This window comes from Ichthyophthirius multifiliis (genome assembly GCF_000220395.1).
Source record: "Ichthyophthirius multifiliis unplaced genomic scaffold scaff_1120509251036, whole genome shotgun sequence".
NCBI lineage: Eukaryota > Ciliophora > Oligohymenophorea > Hymenostomatida > Ichthyophthirius > Ichthyophthirius multifiliis.
Genome location: NW_004086262.1, coordinates 8,796 through 27,642, shown reverse-complemented (window position 1 = coordinate 27,642; position 18,847 = coordinate 8,796). Strand labels below are relative to the sequence as shown.

At 17.2% G+C, this 18,847-nt stretch overlaps 4 protein-coding genes across 4 annotated transcripts, besides 32 other annotated features; 1 reads left to right on the top strand and 3 right to left on the bottom strand. All coding sequences in view use genetic code 6, as the record gives it.

Annotated features, from left to right (window-relative positions):
* Positions 1-209: 209 nt before the first annotated feature.
* IMG5_132990 (hypothetical protein) lies at positions 210-929 on the bottom strand (the record flags this gene model as incomplete). Its single annotated transcript, XM_004031939.1, has 1 exon — positions 210-929. One exon carries the CDS (start codon positions 927-929, stop codon positions 210-212), a length of 720 nt encoding a protein of 239 aa, XP_004031987.1.
* A 1,996-nt stretch (positions 930-2,925) lies between these two features.
* Positions 2,926-2,965: a microsatellite.
* Positions 2,926-2,974: a microsatellite.
* Positions 2,929-2,974: a microsatellite.
* Positions 2,945-2,999: a microsatellite.
* A 1,222-nt stretch (positions 3,000-4,221) lies between these two features.
* Positions 4,222-4,269: a microsatellite.
* A 1,934-nt stretch (positions 4,270-6,203) lies between these two features.
* Positions 6,204-6,246: a microsatellite.
* A 61-nt stretch (positions 6,247-6,307) lies between these two features.
* Positions 6,308-6,355: a microsatellite.
* An 831-nt stretch (positions 6,356-7,186) lies between these two features.
* Positions 7,187-7,230: a microsatellite.
* Positions 7,187-7,236: a microsatellite.
* Positions 7,188-7,236: a microsatellite.
* Positions 7,200-7,236: a microsatellite.
* A 1,147-nt stretch (positions 7,237-8,383) lies between these two features.
* Positions 8,384-8,463: a microsatellite.
* Positions 8,398-8,492: a microsatellite.
* Positions 8,401-8,498: a microsatellite.
* Positions 8,402-8,488: a microsatellite.
* Positions 8,443-8,498: a microsatellite.
* A 904-nt stretch (positions 8,499-9,402) lies between these two features.
* Positions 9,403-9,445: a microsatellite.
* Positions 9,403-9,478: a microsatellite.
* A 1,697-nt stretch (positions 9,479-11,175) lies between these two features.
* Positions 11,176-11,255: a microsatellite.
* A 22-nt stretch (positions 11,256-11,277) lies between these two features.
* On the bottom strand, positions 11,278-14,184 carry IMG5_132980 (transitional endoplasmic reticulum ATPase, putative). The gene is made up of 5 exons (XM_004031938.1): positions 14,047-14,184; positions 13,706-13,916; positions 12,109-13,593; positions 11,590-12,062; positions 11,278-11,538 (listed from the first exon to the last, which is right to left on the bottom strand). Exons 1-5 carry the CDS (start codon positions 14,116-14,118, stop codon positions 11,374-11,376), a joined length of 2,406 nt encoding a protein of 801 aa, XP_004031986.1. The 5' UTR covers positions 14,119-14,184; the 3' UTR covers positions 11,278-11,373.
* Positions 13,599-13,678: a microsatellite.
* Positions 13,599-13,685: a microsatellite.
* Positions 13,605-13,685: a microsatellite.
* Positions 13,639-13,685: a microsatellite.
* A 517-nt stretch (positions 14,185-14,701) lies between the features above and the next one.
* Positions 14,702-14,762: a microsatellite.
* Positions 14,750-14,826: a microsatellite.
* Positions 14,756-14,815: a microsatellite.
* Positions 14,757-14,820: a microsatellite.
* A 1,014-nt stretch (positions 14,827-15,840) lies between the features above and the next one.
* Positions 15,841-15,924: a microsatellite.
* A 297-nt stretch (positions 15,925-16,221) lies between these two features.
* IMG5_132970 (hypothetical protein) lies at positions 16,222-17,467 on the top strand (the record flags this gene model as incomplete). Its single annotated transcript, XM_004031937.1, has 6 exons — positions 16,222-16,243; positions 16,301-16,407; positions 16,472-16,624; positions 16,850-17,128; positions 17,186-17,338; positions 17,393-17,467. 6 exons carry the CDS (start codon positions 16,222-16,224, stop codon positions 17,465-17,467), a joined length of 789 nt encoding a protein of 262 aa, XP_004031985.1.
* Positions 17,132-17,169: a microsatellite.
* Positions 17,132-17,176: a microsatellite.
* Positions 17,138-17,177: a microsatellite.
* A 236-nt stretch (positions 17,468-17,703) lies between the features above and the next one.
* On the bottom strand, positions 17,704-18,847 carry IMG5_132960 (hypothetical protein; the record flags this gene model as incomplete). Its single annotated transcript, XM_004031936.1, has 3 exons — positions 17,704-17,835; positions 17,926-18,771; positions 18,815-18,847. The coding sequence occupies 3 exons, from the start codon at positions 18,845-18,847 to the stop codon at positions 17,704-17,706; spliced, it is 1,011 nt and encodes a 336-aa protein (XP_004031984.1).
* Positions 18,151-18,176: a microsatellite.

Sequence of the window (18,847 nt, the reverse complement as noted above, 5' to 3'; positions counted from 1 at the left end):
TTTTAATTATATTTTTAGATATGACATTTTATAAATAATAAGTAATATATTACTAATTCTATAAATTAAATAAAATATTTCCAATCATTAAAAAAATAAAAAATAACAAGAATAGATAAATGAAAAAAAAAAAAAAAAAAAAATACACATATATAAATATATTTATATTTTATTTTATTTTTTCAACAAAAAATAAATAAATTATTAAATCATTTTTCTAAAGTTTTAAATCTTTCATTATTTTGTTATTAATAACTTTATTTGCTCTAGGTGTCGTAATTTAAAGTTTCATTATTATTTTCCTCTTCTTCGAATTTTTCTTTAAATTTATAAAGAGTTGCACAACCATCAAACGAACTAGTAATAAAATAATCACCAACCCCATCTAAATATCCGACCCCTTCATTATTGACTTATTGAACATTTTATATATTGACAGTAATATCATTTTATTAGTTTTATTTTACAATCACAGGTAGATCTTCTTAATAAAAATCACTTTAGCTATCCTAAATAATATCACTTCTTAAAAAATCATTAATAGAAATACATCCATCATAACTACCTGTAACAACTCTAATCACATCCTTATTAGGATTAGAGAAAACAGCTCTAGACACAAAACTAAAATGTCCTATTCCTCTTATATATTTATTGGTATGAGTATTTAATAAAATGTAGGAATCGTCTTACATTGAAAATAAAACAAGAGGATTTTTTTCAAATTTTTCATCGTTTTAATTTTCGAAAGAAATAGCATTTAATCCTCCATAATATCCTTTAAAAATATATACAGGGCACATATTATTTATATCAAAAATTCTGAAATAACCATCTAAAGATCCAAAAGCGATCAATAAAGGTTATTCTTTCAGTTTTTTATTTTCCAAATATTTATATAAATAGTGATTATGAGGGACTTAAACCATATCGCTAATTGAAGCACTTCTGAATTATAAAAATTTATGCGGGCCGCAGAATTAATTAAGGTTATTCTTTGAAAAAAAGCCATATCCAGTACATAATTTATGTTTACTTATATATAAATCGAAATATTCATATTGGCTAAAATTTTAATATTAGTTGACTGCTTACATTATAATTTGAGGTTTAAAATGATCTACACTTTATTAAAAATTACTATTATGTGGTAAATTATTCAATGAAAATTCCATTACAGTACAATCAATAAATAAAACAAGAAAATTATTTGAATTCTATATTGTACAGCATTTTATTATTTATTTTTCATGCCAAGCGTTTCCTTATTTTTTATTATAATGTTAATTAAATTCATATTTTATTTGAGAATTTAAACAATTTATTATATGTAACATACCATAATAATAACCATAATATAATAACGCATCTGATTTTTATGTAATTTCTTTATATACAAATGAATGGTATAGATATATGTCTTTTTCAGTCTTTTTATTTTATTATGTTTATAACTAATACAAAAGCTTCGCTGTATCGTCTTTTATTTCTATTATCCCAATTGTAAATCGAGTACGTAGTGCAATATATAATATATTTAAATTTTAATTCTATTTGTTTATACAAAATGATGATAGTGAATAATAGGGCTTTTTTATTTCGGCTGAGGTATTTATGTTTACCATAAATTCAACAAATTGTTTTGTTGATAAATCTGGATATTTTGAAATTATCTTTTTTTTTTTTTTTTTTTAATGTAATTATTTTCTTCTTTTTTAAAAAAATGATAGAAATTATTAGAATTATTTTATTTTTACTTTAAAATTTTACGCATTTGATTTATTATTTTTATTCTATTTGTTATTCATTTTTTTATTACTTTTTGTTTAGTTAAATTTATTTTAGATTTTTATTTGTTTTTTTGATATTTTTATTTTATAAAAGGATGTAAATATATATAATTAATATTTGTTTTTACTAATAATTTTTTTTTTAATATATAAATCTATTATCATTTTTAAAAATACAAATTGAAATCAAAATCTTTTTTATTTATCATATTAATGCTTAAATAAATATAATTTAATAAAAAAATAACAATTTACACATATAAAAATAAATAATTAAAATTATTTTTATAAAAAATACACTAAAATGTTAAAAATAATTATAAATAAAATATTCTTATTATGAAAAAAAATAAAGAAAATAAAAAAAAAATATTAAGTAAGATTTTATATATGAAAAAAAATATTTATACCAAATATTAATATTAATTTAATAAAAAAAATATATTAATTTTTCATAACTGAATAGAATTAAATTTATTTTTCAATAATAAAAAAAACATATATTCGTTAAATAACATAATATTTATTAATTTTTATTAGGCTAAATAAAAAATAAATAATAACTTTATTGTTTTCTTTTTTATATACAAAATTGATTAAAAAATAAAATAAACAAATAATATAATAAAAATGGATAATTAATAACACATTCCAACATAATCCCAATAATAAATTATCCATAATTTAAACACTGATTAATATATAAATTATGAATTTTCGACAAATTATGTAACTCCACCTTCTAGATAATTAGATTATTTAGAATAAATTTAATAATAATGGCTTTAGCCTCCGAAAAAAGAAAAAAAATTATAATAAGAGATTTTGATTAAAGTGGAATTTAACAAATTTCTAAAAAGCTTAATTTTTTCGATGAATTAGATAAATAATCCAATATTAAATAAAGTAAATAGAGTAGCAAAACAAGTTCATAAGACTTATAAAAAAAAAGAAAACTAAGTAATCATGAAAGTATCTTGAAAATAAGATGAATAAAATAAAAAAAACTATAAAATATAAAAATTAAATTATTTCTATTTTTTTTTTTTAATAAATACAAAAAACAATCTATTAAAATTATATGAAATAAATGTTTGTTTTTTTTGTTAGTAAAAAAAAAAAAAAAAGATTAAAGATAATATAATATAATATAATATATAATATAATATAATATATAATATAATTTATTTATATAACATAATTTTATTTTATTTATAAAATTATAAAATATTATTACTTCCTTATTTATTTTAACTATTAAATTAATAATTTTCATGATTATTATTCAATTATAAGCCATTATTTAAATATTAGTTTCTATTCTTATTTTCAATAATATTAATATTACTTATTTTATTACTTCTTTTTTTAAAAATTTTTTTTTTTTTTTTAATAAAATTACTGTATTTATTTAATGTATTTTTTCATTTTCTTTAAAAAGTTCTTAATTTATTTGCTTGAAGATATTTTATTATTATTATATTAATTTTTATCCTTAGGAATTTTCAAATTATTAAATTTTAATCAAATTATTTGAAAATTTTAATTTGAAAATTTCTTTGCATTTATTTAATATAATCCTATCTTAACAATTATTTTAATTTTAAAACTTTTATTTAGTAAATTATTTACATTTTAGAGTTATTTATATTTTTAATGTTCTCTGACGAATATATATTTAATTGTTGATTTTCTAAAATAACTTATTAAATGCTATTTAAAGACAAACCTTTTTACATATGGTTAATTTTTTAATTAAAAATGTTTATTTACTAAAGTAATTAATCTTTCAAATATTAAACTTTTAATTTACTATTCTATGCTTTATTTTGGAATTATACATCATTTTTTGATTTTTATTTCTTTTAATTATTAATTTAAATATTTACTTTTTTCAGTTAATTTTTTTATGTTTTTCATTTCCAATATTATTATTTTTATATTATTTATTCATATTTATTACTATATAATTATAATTTTTTTTTTTGAATTTCTTAATATATTTATAATTAATTAATTTAGATTTAAATCATTCACAAATTCTTAAAACTTTCAGACTTATCAATTTAAAAAAATAAAGATTGTTAATTTTACATTTATGGACTTAAATAAATATCTTTAAGTTTAAGCTTTTTGGAAACTTTATGTATTTCTTTAATTATTTTTTTGGGGAAGAAGTACATATTTACTAAAATATATGCGTATATATATGTAAGTTAATTATTTTCTCATTTTTACTTACAAGTAAAATATTTAACTTTTTTTTTATTCTAAAATATGCTTTTGTTTTTTTAAAATTATAACTTTATTAATAAAATACAACTAATATATAAATTTTATTTTTAATAGACAAAAATTTTTTTTATTTTTTTTTTATTTCTTAGAGTAAACTTATTATTATAGTTTTTTTCTATTTTCAATAGTTTCCTTTTTAAATATTAATAAAAAATTAATATTAAATTAAAAAAAAATATAATAATACTTGTTATTGTTAGTGCATCAGGATAATAAGTATTTTAGTTATTTAAATAATTTTAATGGCTTATGTTATTTAATTGACTTGTTGTTTGATTATTATTATTAGTAACTAAATGACTATAATTTTAATTAGGATTATTTTAAAAAATATCTGCTTATTATTAAATAATAGGAGATTGAACATAAGGATCATTTTAATTATTTGTTATTTATTATTAAGATTTTTAAAGTAAATTACTTACATATATAAGGAGAGACATTTAAAATATCTATATAAATTAAAACAATAAAAATACAAGAAATTAATAATTTTTACTTTAAAAATAAATAGAATTATAGTAAAAATACTCACAAATCTTTTCAAAGTAATATCAGGAGTACAAAAAGGATTAGAAGAATCATAACTCATTATCCATAACTAAAAATCGAAATAAAATAAAATATATATATACTAATAAAATAAAAACTTTAAAATAATTAATAATCCATCCTAAATCTCCAATTGTAAAAGATATTAATATTGCAATAACAAAATATTTCAAATACTAATTATTTAATTTGTTTTCTTTAAAAATTATAAAATAAGCAAATGTAATTAATATCTTTTTATTGAATATATAAAATACATTTTTTTTTTTTTTTTTTAAATACATCTATATAAATTGTTCTAGCAAAAGAAATAAATACAGCTAATCCTAAATAAATAAAATTCCCTAAAACAGTATAATTATAATATTTTAAATATTCATTATTAATATTTAAATTTTAAGTAGGATGGTTTTATTATTGTTAATAATCATCTATAATTATAATTTTTAATTTAAAAAAAAAATATGTACATATAAAATTTTAAATACTTAAAATAATATTCTAATTAATATTTATTTTTTGAACATTCTCAATAAAACTTGGATCATTACTTATATTATTTAAATTAGGTTTACCATTATTTGCATATTCATTCTTAAATTAATATAATAAAGGAAAAGGCTCAAATAATGTTTATAAATCTTTTTAATAATCCATCATATCTTATTCTTAAAAAAGAATATGTTCAGACCATTTAGCAATTACATTTTCTAAATATTTAACTTTCGAATGAATCCAATTAAGTGTTATATTAATAGATCCTGTATTTTGATTATTCTCGTCAAATAATTATAGACACTCTTCATGTTTATATTGGTCTTTTAAGCTTTAAACATCTATAAATGCTGAACCAACAGGTTTTTATTCATTTGATGCTTCAAAAACACTAATAATAATACTTTCCATACCATCTTCAATAATTCTTTTTTTTAAAAAAAATAAAATAAAATCATTTAAATAAGTTTTTATTTTTTTTACAATTAGTTTTAATATTTATATTAAAAATTTTAATAAAGAGGAGTTTTTTATTAAATATTTCCACATTAAATAACAATATATGTTTTATTAGAAGGGTTTTTTTAAAATAAATCAATATCGATAATATTATATGTTAATTTAGAATCTTTAATAATCCCATATTAATTATAAGATTCAGTTAATTTAATTTATTAAAGCTTTTATTATGTCTCTTTTTTTTATTTATGATAGTTTTCAAGAAATATTTTAGAACTATTTATTTTTTAATTCAATACTTGTTCTGCATCCATTAATACTTTTATATACTAATTTATTGATATTAATCCTGTTTAATTTATATCTACTTAATCTACTAATTATTAAAAAATACTAATATCATATGGTCTACCTAACTTTTTTTTTATATAAATTAATTATTTTGTTGTTATTGTTTTTTTAAGTTACTTTTTAATTTAAATAATATAATAATTGTTAATGGCTTATTTATTAATCAAAAGAAATATTTATTTCTTCAAATTCTTTTTATAAAGCTATTGTTTTTTCGTATGGAGTTTATTTATTGTACATTTTATTTTATATAAATAAATCAAAATTATTTAAAAAAAACAAAAACAAATCAAAAAAAACAAAACTTAAAGTAAAAAAAGAAAAAAATAAATTTTAAAAATAAAAAAATATTCAATAAAAATTTTATTAAGAATAACAAAAAAAAAAAATTAAAATAAATATAAAAAAAAAAAAAACATAAATTACATTAAAAATGTTTATTGATAATAAAAATATATGTAATATTTTTTTAAAATACTATTTAATGATTTAAATATCAAATTTTTATTATTTTTATAATTTATATTATAAATAAAATATTTAATAATATTATTCTTTTTTTTATTCAGAAAAAAAAATAATCATATTTGTTATTCTTCATCTTCATATTCATCATCATGCCCTTATAAGTTTCTTTCCACTAAAATATTTATAATGCGAATTAAATTAAAATATTTTATTTAATTAATTTACATTCAATTTAATTATTAAAATATTTAAAGTTCATATTAAGTTCATTTTCATTTGCAGTATGTAAATACCATTTTTATTCATATCCATTAACTTTATTAATTTTTATTTTTTAATATTTATTTAAATGATAATTTATTCTCTACTAAATTTAGCATAAAAATAACATGCTGGTTCATTCATATCTTAAGATAATTGAACATCGAAATCTTTTAATTTATTTAAAAAATCAATATACTCATATTCACAAATTTTATTTAAATATTATACCGTTTTGTAAATATTTTGGCTTTTATTATTTAAGTTTAATAAATAAGTGTCTATTTTTTATTAAAATAAGAAATTATTTAATTATATGATATTTTGCCTTCCTAAATTTGTTCCTCTCTTATCAAGTGGATTTATTCCAATTTTTACTTATAACATATAACGATACATTGGTTAAAGCATACTTCCTAATTTTTTTTTAATAATAAAAAAATTAAATAACTTGAATATCTATTTATCTATTTTTTATTTAACCTGTGTACGCCCAGATTCTTTTCTTTTTTCCCATTTTTATTTTCCTTTTTTATTTTTTATTTTTATTTTTATTTTTTTATTTGTATCTTTAAATATCACTTTAGAAAGCATAATAATTATAATTTTAATATAATTTGAAATAAAATAGTTATTTAAAATATATTTTAAGTCTATTTTATTTTAGATATTTTAATATTATTATTTTAAAGTTGTTAATTTAATTTTTATTTAGAAAAAACAAAACGAAAAATGCTAAAGGATGTTGATAAAATAAATAGGCTTTATAAAAAAATTACAAATTATAAAAACTTAAAAATAAGAAAGTCTATAATAATTATTCAAATAAGTTTATTATTTTATGATTTTATTTTAAATAAAAAAATATTAATTTTAACATATAATTATTTTGGCGTAAAAATATTAAGCTAGTAATATATATTGTATTTTATTTAAAAAATAATGCATTTTGCTTATATTTTTATTTAGAAATAAAATATTTATATTTTGATTTTTAAAATTTTAATACTTAGAAATAAAACTTTGATTATCAAAAACTTTATATCTGATTATTTTAAATTAATATTTAAAAATTAAAAATAATTATATAGCTATTTTCTATTATTATATTATATTAATTTAATTTATTTTTATTTTTTATTTGTTATAAATTTAATATTTTTTTTTTAAAAAAAAAAATTTAGAAAAACGACATATAAATTAATTATAATTTAAATAAAAATATAGAAATCATTGAAAATTACAAAAAACAAAAAAAAGGAAAATAAAAAAATATTAAAAATTAAAAAATTAATACAAATATTTAAAAATTAAAATAAAATTTCATAAACATAAATGACCTTAGTAAAATAAGATTTTAGCAATATTTAATATGAAACATAGTTATGTTAAAAATTTAATTAAATAAGCTTATCTTTAGAAAATCAAAGTAAAAAAAAAAAAATTAAAAAAATAATAAATAAACATAGATATTGATTGGTAAAAACGTTAAAATGCATTAAAATAAATACATTAAATAATCGAAAATATAGAAAACGAAAACTAAAAGGAAATATTAATATAGTACTTTTAATAATTATACCCCTAAATAAACATGCAAGTAAAAAAAAAGATTAATAAAAATATATAAAAAAAATAAAGTTAAAAGATTTACGTTCTTCAGTATAGAAAGAAGCCTGTAAGTTATTATCATTTGCTTCAGAAAAATTAGGAAAAAATTTTGAAGTAAATATATAAATATATATATAAAATAAAAAATTTATGTAAATAAATATAAATATATATTAAAATATATATATATAAATATATATATATATATATTTATATTTTAATTTAGTATGTCGCATCTAAATTTATAAATAAAGATAGCTTATTATAAGTTATTAATTCTGGAAATAAATTATTAAGTGAAAATGCTCATTAATGTTTATAATAAATAATCGAAAGTTGTCCTTCATAATTATATATTTTTTAATTATATGAAGAATCTTAAGCAAAAAGCTAATAAGTTCGTCTTAAAATTTCGTAGTATTTTCTACAGATAATTTAAATTTATTCTCCAAAAATCATTGAAAAAAGCATGCATATTTTTGAAAATGTAATAATAAAAGGACTTTCAGATGCAAATTAAGAAGTAAGATAAAATTACAAATAAACATTTTTAAATTTCTAAGAAAAATATCCCTAAAAAGCTTAAAAAATTATTTTAAATGTAGACTAATAAATACGTAAATCACTCACTTAATAAAATAACTTATCATTGAAACTTCTAGTTAAAAATCCTTAAGAACAATAAATTTAACAGTCTTTAATTTTAACAAATAATAACAATAATAATAATAATTAAAGTAGTTCTTTTTTTTTAGATGAAAAAACATAACTAACATAAAGTTTAAATTAAGGAAAAATTGAAAACACTAATAATGTTATTATTCAAGAAGAAATAAAAAATAATAAAACAGAATAATAAATAATATAAGTTAAAAAAAACAATTTTTTAATGCCATAAACTTCTGTAAAAAAACCTCCACTTTCAGAAAAATCATCAGTAAAATAATCATAATAATCATCTTCTTCACCAAAAGATGAATTAACTCCATATCTATCTAGAAATAATTCATAATAAAACACATATACTGTTAAAAAATAAAATTTAAAAACAATTACAGTTTCCAAGGAAAGAACAAACCAAAATAATTAATATAATTCATAAGAACAAAAAAATTCAAAAAATAATAATAATAATAATAATATAAGTAATAATAGTAATAATAGTTATAATAGTAATAATAGTTATAATAGTAATATTATATTGAAATCTAATAATATTCTATATAATATAGACTAACTAATCGAAAAATTAAAATAAAATTAGAAGATTATACTTTGGACGACAAAAGTAGATATATTTTAATAAATTAAAAAGCATATAGATGACTTAAATGAAAATAATGAATAAAATCCTACAAATTCTTAATTAAAAAAGCTTATTTAAATCCATTTAGAAAATTTAAATGATTCTCATTTTAAAGTAGTCAGTTCTTGCCTAGACTCAATAATTTCTTTAATTTCATTTAACACTAGTTCTTTTTTGCCTTTTCTAGACTCTCTTATGGTTAAATTATTAAATAATTTAATTGATTAGAAAGATTTAGTATCTAAAAAAGCCAATTTATTAATTAATATAATAGCCAAAGCATTTCCTGTAGAAAAACTTATTGACCCTGTTTAAAAAGTTATTGAATAAACTAACAAAATCATACTCAAAATTTGTGCTTTAGAAGTCCTTATTTTAATGGTTAAAAAGTAAATATATATTTTTATTTTTTTTCGAATTATTTAAATATTTATTAGTTCAAAATAATATTATTTAAATTCCTAAAATGTAAAACATACAGTATAACTTATGTGTATATTAATTCATGAAAATGTAAACTAAAAATAATTAACTTTACCTTCATTAGGTATTATTCTAGCTTTAAGAGACTAAAATTAATCAGCGACCATATATTGGATTCTATCTTAAAATAACCAAGCAATAATTTCTAGTTTAAGAAATCTTTCTTAAGAATATGCATAAGATTTAGAATATGACTTAGATAATTTTCAAAATAAAGAAAGTAGTTTAAATAATATTAATAATAATATTAGTTATTTTTAGTAAAAATAATAACTTAAAATAAAATCTTTTGACGAAATTTATAATTGCGTGAAAGATTTTGAAAATAATGAAAATTTTATAATTGAAAAAATAAACGAGATTTTAAATAATACAATCGAAATATTCAAATAAACATCTAAAATTTCAAAAGAAAATTCAATTTAAATTTTCTCGTGTCTTTTTTTAAGAAAATATTCGTATCTCACTATATAACCTTAAACTATTTCTAACATTTTAAATATTTATTAGTATATTCCTAAAGATATTGTAAATTTAATATAATTTATTTTGTTTCATTATTTTTTTTAAAGGATTTTTATATAATAGATGAAATTATAGATGAAATGATTGAGTGTGTACCTTGCTTAATTTTTATGAAAGCTTTAGTTGATAAAATTAGTACAGAAATCCCTCCTCTATTATAAATATTAATTAAAAAAATGAGTTTTGTTATTAAATAAGCTAGAAAGGAAGAAATTAGACCTTTTTTAGATCATATTATTGACACTTTTAAATTAGTATATTATAAAATTATTTTTTTATATATATATATAAAAATTAAAAAAAGCTAATAAATGATTAAAATGCTGATGTAAGAAAAAGTGTAGTTTTTTGTTTAGTAGATTTAAAAAATCTAATGTAAGATGAAATTACACCTTATTTAAATTAATTCAGTATTAATTAATAAAAACTTATAGATATTTACGTTGAAAAGTGTGTAAAATAATGAAGATTTTTATTTTTTGATAGCTTTTTTATTTATTTATTGTAAATTATTTATTATATAAAAATGTTAAAAAAAAAGATTAATAAATTATAAAAATAATTTTATAATGTAAATTCTATATATATATATATATATATATATATATATATATATATATATATTATATATATATATATTTTTATATTTATTTATATATTTTTATATTTTTAATTTATATATTATAAAAAACATTGCATTTTTATTTAAAAAATAAAATTTAATAAAAATATAAAATAATTTCATATTTATTTTTATATTTAAAATAAAAAAAGACATCAATTATATAAATCATCATCTTCAGTCTACATTTTGTTATTACCAATTTATTAACTAGCATTATTAACAGAAGGCCAGTTAATTTTTGGTCCACTTTATCCCCCTGATTAAGCAGCAAAACTAGGATCAAATTTTCTTTTGAATTATTCAAATTTATTTAAGTCCTTTTATAAATTTTAAAAAATAAAACTTATTAAAAAAATTATATATCATACCACTGAAGTTACAGATTTTCTTGCTGATCTTAAGGCTTCTTCGAAATGTTTTCTTGTAATTTCCGGTACTGGATCGTAATTAGCTAATCCTTATGCTTAATTAGGGTTCATTTAAGCTGCGATTTTCAATCTAGCTTCTGCTTCAATAGAATCTCTAACCGCTGCTTTAGCTGCTTTTTGGCAAATTTCAGTTATATCGGCTCCTGAAAATCCATCAGTAATTTAAGCAATAAATTCCAAAGAAATATCTTTTGAAATCGGTGTCTTTCTTAAATTAGCTTTGAGAATCCCCAATCTAGATGGTTAATCAGGAAGAGGAATATAAATAAGCTAATCTAATCTACCAGGCCTAATAATAGCTTCATCGAGAATTTCCGGTCTATTAGTAGCTCCTATAAAGAACAAATTCTTCTTTGAACTAACTCCATCCATTTCAGTTAAAAGTTAATTAATGACTCTATCACCAGCACCACCTATTTATATATATATTTAAATAACTAATAATATTATTATTATTACCAGCATCACCAGATGAGCCACCTCTTTAGACTGCTACGGAATCTAATTCATCAAAGAAAAGTACACAAGGTGCTGCAGCTCTTGCTTTATCAAAGATTTCTCTTACATTAGCTTCTGACTCACCAAACCACATAGTTAATAATTCTGGTCCTTTAATAGAGATAAAATTGGCTGAACATTCATTAGCAACTGCTTTTGCAAGCAAGGTTTTACCACAACCAGGTGGTCCATAAAAAAGTACACCTTTAGAAGGCTACATTCCAAATTTATGGAATTTTTCGGGATGTTCAATTGGGAAAAGTATCATTTCTTATAATTATTTTTTAGTATCTTCGAGTCCTCCGATATCATCCCATTTAACATTTGGCACCTCAACAACAGTTTCTCTCAAAGAAGCTGGATTTACCTATCCTTATGCGAATTTGAAATGTTCCTAACTGACAGACATTGCATTTAAAATCTCGGCATCGATTTTTTCATCTTCAATGTCTATTAAATCCATCTTTTCCCTAATACATTATAAGGCTGCTTCTGTACATAAAGCTGCCATATCAGATCCTACGAAACCGTGTGTATCTTTAGCAATAAGGGATAGATCTACATCTTCGTCTAGTTTCATATTTTTTGTGTGGATTCTTAAAATTTCCATTCTTCCGGTCTCATCAGGTACTCCGATATCTATTTCTCTGTCAAATCTTCCAAATCTTCTTAAGGCAGGGTCTAAGCTGTTTGGTCTGTTTGTTGCTGCAATTACAATTACATGTCCTCTACCTTTAAGGCCATCCATGAGTGTTAGGAGTTAAGAAACAACTCTTTTTTCGACTTCTCCACTAACTTTTTCTCTTTTAGGGGCTATAGAGTCCAACTCATCAATAAATATGATAGCTGGTGAATTCTTTTCGGCCTCTTCAAATGCTTTTCTTAAATTAGATTCGGCTTCTCCTGCCATTTTACTCATAATTTCAGGGCCATTAATTAAAAAGAAAAATGCTCCAGTCTCATTAGCGACAGCTCTTGCGATAAGGGTTTTACCAGAACCAGGAGGTCCATATAAAAGTACACCTCTAGGTGGTTTTACACCCAACGTTTTGAAAAGTTAAGGATGTCTAAGTGGTAATTCAATCATTTCCCTAATCTAAGCCATTTATTTTCTACATCCACCGATATCATCATAACCTACATCATCCAATTTCTCTTCATCTTCCCTTTTTATTGCCTCTCCTTCAGTAAATAACATAGTTGTAGGAGCTACTATACCATATTCTTTCGGTTCACAAGCCACAACTTTGAATTCAACAGATTTAAATCCTCCTCTAACTATAAATAAGTCACCTTTTTTAACAGGTCTATATGCATCTTTAAAGTAAGGAATTAAATATGTAGTAGCAATATCTCCAGTTATGCCTTCTATAGTATCATCTAATGGTAGCACGTGAATTTTAGATAAATTAGGTACATCTTCAGCTGCTTTAATGGATACAACATCTTTAATATAAAATTTATTTATATATAATTATTAATAAATTTAATTATATATATATATAATTATTTATATATATATATATATATATATATATTTTTTTGTATATGTTTTTACCTCCTAAACGTACTCTTAAGTTCTTTCTTACTATTTTGTTCATTCTTATTTTATCGTCAGTTAGTGTTGGATCAGTTAAAGCAATACATAGCGTTTCATGTCTCTTTTTTCCTTTTATTAAGACTGCATCTCCTTTAAATATTTTTAATTCATCCAACTTTTTTTATGTCAGACAAATTGCTGAGTTATCGTCGTTTTTGGCATCATCTACCTTTATTTTTTATTATGTTTTTTTGTTTTAAAAAGATAATAAATCATTTATTATTTTAAAATATAAACTGATTTTATTTTTGTTATTATATAGTTTAAATATAAAAAAATAATTTTTATTTTATTTATACCATTAATCTATTTGGAGCTTTCTTTTTATCTAAAATAGCTGTCGAAAAATCTTTTTTATGTTCAGTATCCATTTTATTTTTATATGTTTTATTTTTTTAATATTTTTTGCTTAGATTTTAATTTATATATTTTGTTCTAATATATAATTTATTATATTTTATTTGTTTAAAAATAATTATCTTTTTGTATTTTAATAAAGAAACTCTCTGCTCTTATATCTTTATTTTTTATATAATAAATATAAAAAAGCTAAATACAACTATAAAATCTATTCTATATATAAACATAATTAAAAATACTTAATTAATGTAAATAAAATAAATAATTATTTAATTATTTTTAAAAAATTAAATTTAAAAAAAAAAAAAAAAATTAATAATATATTTTAGATTTATATAAAATATATATATACATTTTTATATATATGATAATTTAAAAATAATATTTTAAAAATAAATATAATATATATTTTTACTATAAATTTTTTAAATGAATATAAATTAAAATAATTATAACATATAAAATATTAAATGATAAATTATATAAATAATTAAAATAGTTTAAAATTATTATATAAAATAATAAAAATTTCAAAAATATACATATATATATATATAATATTTATAAAAAACTATTTTTTTTTAGATTTAAACATTTATATATAAATTTATTTTATTTATTTTTATATATAATATATTATATTTAATATTTTTATTATTATTTCTTTTTTATTAATTTTTTTTTTTTTATTTAACTTTTTCTATTTTTTTTTTCTTTTTGATAAATTTTAAAACTATTTTTTTTTTTTTTTTCTTATATTTTTAATCTTTATAAAATTTATAATTCAACTGCTCATAATTATTTTCTCGTTTTCTTCAACAAATGAATTAGCCCAGCTCATCGCAAAACTTTCAGAATAATAAGAGTTTTCATTTTCATATTCATATTCAGATTAAACAGTTTTTATTTCATCCCAATTTAATATATTAAATAATTATTCTTATTTAAAATCTAAAGAATGTACAAAAGATTATTATTCTTTAATATTAAATAAATTTGAGTTTGTATCATCTATAAAATATATAAATATAAACTTCTTTATTATAAAAAATAAATAAACATAAATATATATATATTAATATAAATTAAATAAAAAATTTTACTTATTGAAGATAGGCTCTCTTTATTATTTAATTATAATTATTTTTTATTTTTAAAAAATTAGAAAAATTTAAATTTTATGCTTTATTTATCATTATCTGATTTATTTAAAATTTAAAAAATTTCTTCTTTACCAAAATTATGTTATTATTTTAATAATTTATCCTTATCTTCATCATTCTGGTCATTATATAATTAAGAAATCATTTAATTCGCATTCATTTTTTTTTAAGTTTACCCATTATTTCTTTAAAAATGTATATTATTATTAAATAACTTTAATCCAAATTTTTTCAAATTAGAGAAAAAAGGACACTTTCTATTGCAACAACTATTAAATTTAAAATATTTCTAATAAGATTAAAAATTCATAATATTAAATTGTTTTATTAAATGAATGTATAATTATTATTTATATAATAATATAAATTAAATTTTTTGATAATATATTATAATATTTTTTTTTTCAAAAGTATAATAATAAATTATGATATTTTTTAAAACTATTTATTAGAAATTTTAAATATAAGAATTTTTGTTTATCCTTTATATAAAATATTTGATCATATTTAAAAAAAATATAAGATTTATTACTAATATATATGAATAAAAATTAATTGAATAAAATTATGTATATATTAATATAAAATATATATATTTATAAATGTATAAAAATGAAATATATATATATATATATATATATATATATATATATAATTATATTAATTACTAATTTTCTTATATCTATATTTTAAGTATTTAATTAATAATTATTAATTATCAAGTTTTAATATTTTTTATTTTTTTATTTACTAAAATAAATATTTAATAATAAAAGTATTTATTATTATTTTCTTAGATATTTATTATATATATTATTTAATTTTTTTTACATATAAAAATTAATTATTATAATTTTTATTTTATAAATATTTTTTTAAAAAAATAAAAAAATATTAAAATCCTATCATTACAAATAATTAAAATATTTTAAAAAACATACTATTTTAAAAATGTCAAAATAATTAATATTAGGTGATTTATAAATAAAATATAAATATTTTTCTTAAAAAACAAACATAATATAAATAGGTTGTGGTGCTACAAGTTTTATAACTGTATTATTATTAATAATATTATCATATTCTTCTTTATAAGTTGATGAATATGGATTAGACTATAGTTCAATTTCAAAGCATGTATAAATAAAAATAACCAAAAAACAATATAAAAATTGCTAATAATAAATAATATAAAAATTAGGTAGATGCTTAAGCATATGATTCAGGTGTCCATTTCTTAGGACTAGGCCATAGATTTATAAGATTTCCTAAAACGGTAAAAAGTATAGAATTTAGTCTAGAATAAGGAGCAAATACAAGAGATTTAGAAAGTCGTACATTAGATGGTCTTTAAGTAATTCTAGAAATATCTTTTTAATACAAGTAAATATAAATAAAATATAATAAAAATAATAATTATAAAATAAAAAAGATTAATATATAAAGAATTACATAATCTTTTTAATAAATTCGGATCTGATTACGAGAAAGTATTTATTTCAATGTCAACGGATATATTGACAAATTTAGTTAAAAAAATAAAAAAATAATAGAAAATAATTCATATAATAATTTAAAGGCAACTAAATATACAGCAAATAACTTCTTTGTTGATAGATTTAAAATCGGTACTACAATGTAAGATGAACTAAATAAATATTTCCAAAAGGAATTTTCAGCTACAATTGAATTCTTTTAATTGAGAAAAGTTGATTTACCAGATTTATTCGAAAATTCTATCTAAGAAACAGAAGTTAAAAAATAAGCTATTTAAAAGGCTTAAGCTTAAAAATAAAAAACTTAAGTCGAATTAGAAACTAAATTAATGTAATCTAAATATTAGGCTTAAGTCGTTAAAGTATTTCTTTTTTTCTTTTTTCTTTTTTTCTTTTTTTTTTTCTTTTTTTAATTTAAGAATTTAGCTCAAGGTGATGCCTAGTCTATTGTTTATAAAGGATAAGCCTAAGCTTAAGCTTATTTATAAAAATAATAATCTTATTCAACTCAGTATAGCATCATAAAACAAAATCTATAATTAGATAATGCTGGTTTAATCTAATTTATGAAAGTATTTTTATATATATTTATTTTTTTGTTTTTTATTTTAAAAAAAAAAAAAAAGAACAAAATCATTAAGGAATATGATGGATAGTAATTAGTTATAAATTTAGATAATTCATAATCTAATTAAAAATGAAATAATATTTTTTGTTTACTTATATATATTTATGTAAAATAAAAAGTTTTACAAAATAATATTTTTTTTAATATAAAACTGTATTTTTTTTTATAAAAAAAAAAATATAAAATATCCTTTTTTTTGTTTTGTTTTTTGCTAATTATAAAACACTTAAAAATAATTTATTTATTTTTAATTTTCATATTAAATAAATATGACAAATAAAAAAATGTTTAAATATTTAACATTTTTTCTCATTAATTTTCTAATTCATCTAACATTAAAAATATATTTTATTTATATTCTTTAAATCCATTAATTAAATAAGTCATTTAAATTTACTTATCACTCATAAATTCGTGATGATTTCTTAATTCTTCGTTTAACTAAATTTATATAAATAAATATGTAAAAATATATAATATATATTATAGATATTTATATATATATATATTAATTGTTTAAATTAAATATACTGTATATTCTAAATTATTTCTCATAATTTATATTTCCTATTAAGATTAAGTTAGGTAATTTTTTTCTTATTCTAGTTTGTTTTATTCTTAGACTAATATTTTTAATTCTTCTTCATAATATTTTGTTTTTTCTTTATTATTTTTTTATTTCTTTTCTAATTATTAAATAATTTCCCCTTCTTTTTAATTTAAAATCTATAAAAAATAAAAAAAATATTTTTATACTTTTTTTTTTTTTTTTTTTTTTTTTTAAAAAAAAAATACTTAAAATTCATCATTTTTTCTTAATAAATCGCTTTATAATTCTTTATGTTCATTTTTCAATTATTTACATATTTTTTTTGTTTCAATATCTTTTTTTGCAGTTTCATTTATTTTTTAAGCAGGTAAGAAGCACGATTTTTTAAATTTACTTATTATATTTTAGTAAATATCAATTTTAAATTATAACATTTATATTACTTAATTTAATTCTTTTAATGAATTTTATACATTTTCTAAATCCTTTTCTGTTTAATAATATTAATCCTTTATTTTTAAAGGAGATCTTACTATTTTATGCTTTTCTTTTTAGTTTTATTCTCCCATTTTTTTAATATCTTCTACTGCTTATAAAATAGCTTTTTCCATTTATTTTTGTTATTAAACTAATTCTTGTTTTTCTTTTATAGCCATTCCTTTATTTTTTAATAATTCATAATATTCTTAAATCATTTTTTCAAGATGTGCATTTTATTCATCAAAAAAAGGCTTTTCGACTTCTTTTTTTTCTTTTAAATTATCGCTAAAATATTTTAAATTTTCATAATCTTCAACGACCTATTTTAATTTATTTTCGTCTTATCTCTTTTTTGTTTTTTAAATGAAAGACAAAAAAATAATATTTTACATTTTTTTCTAAAACATCAAAAAATCCTAACAT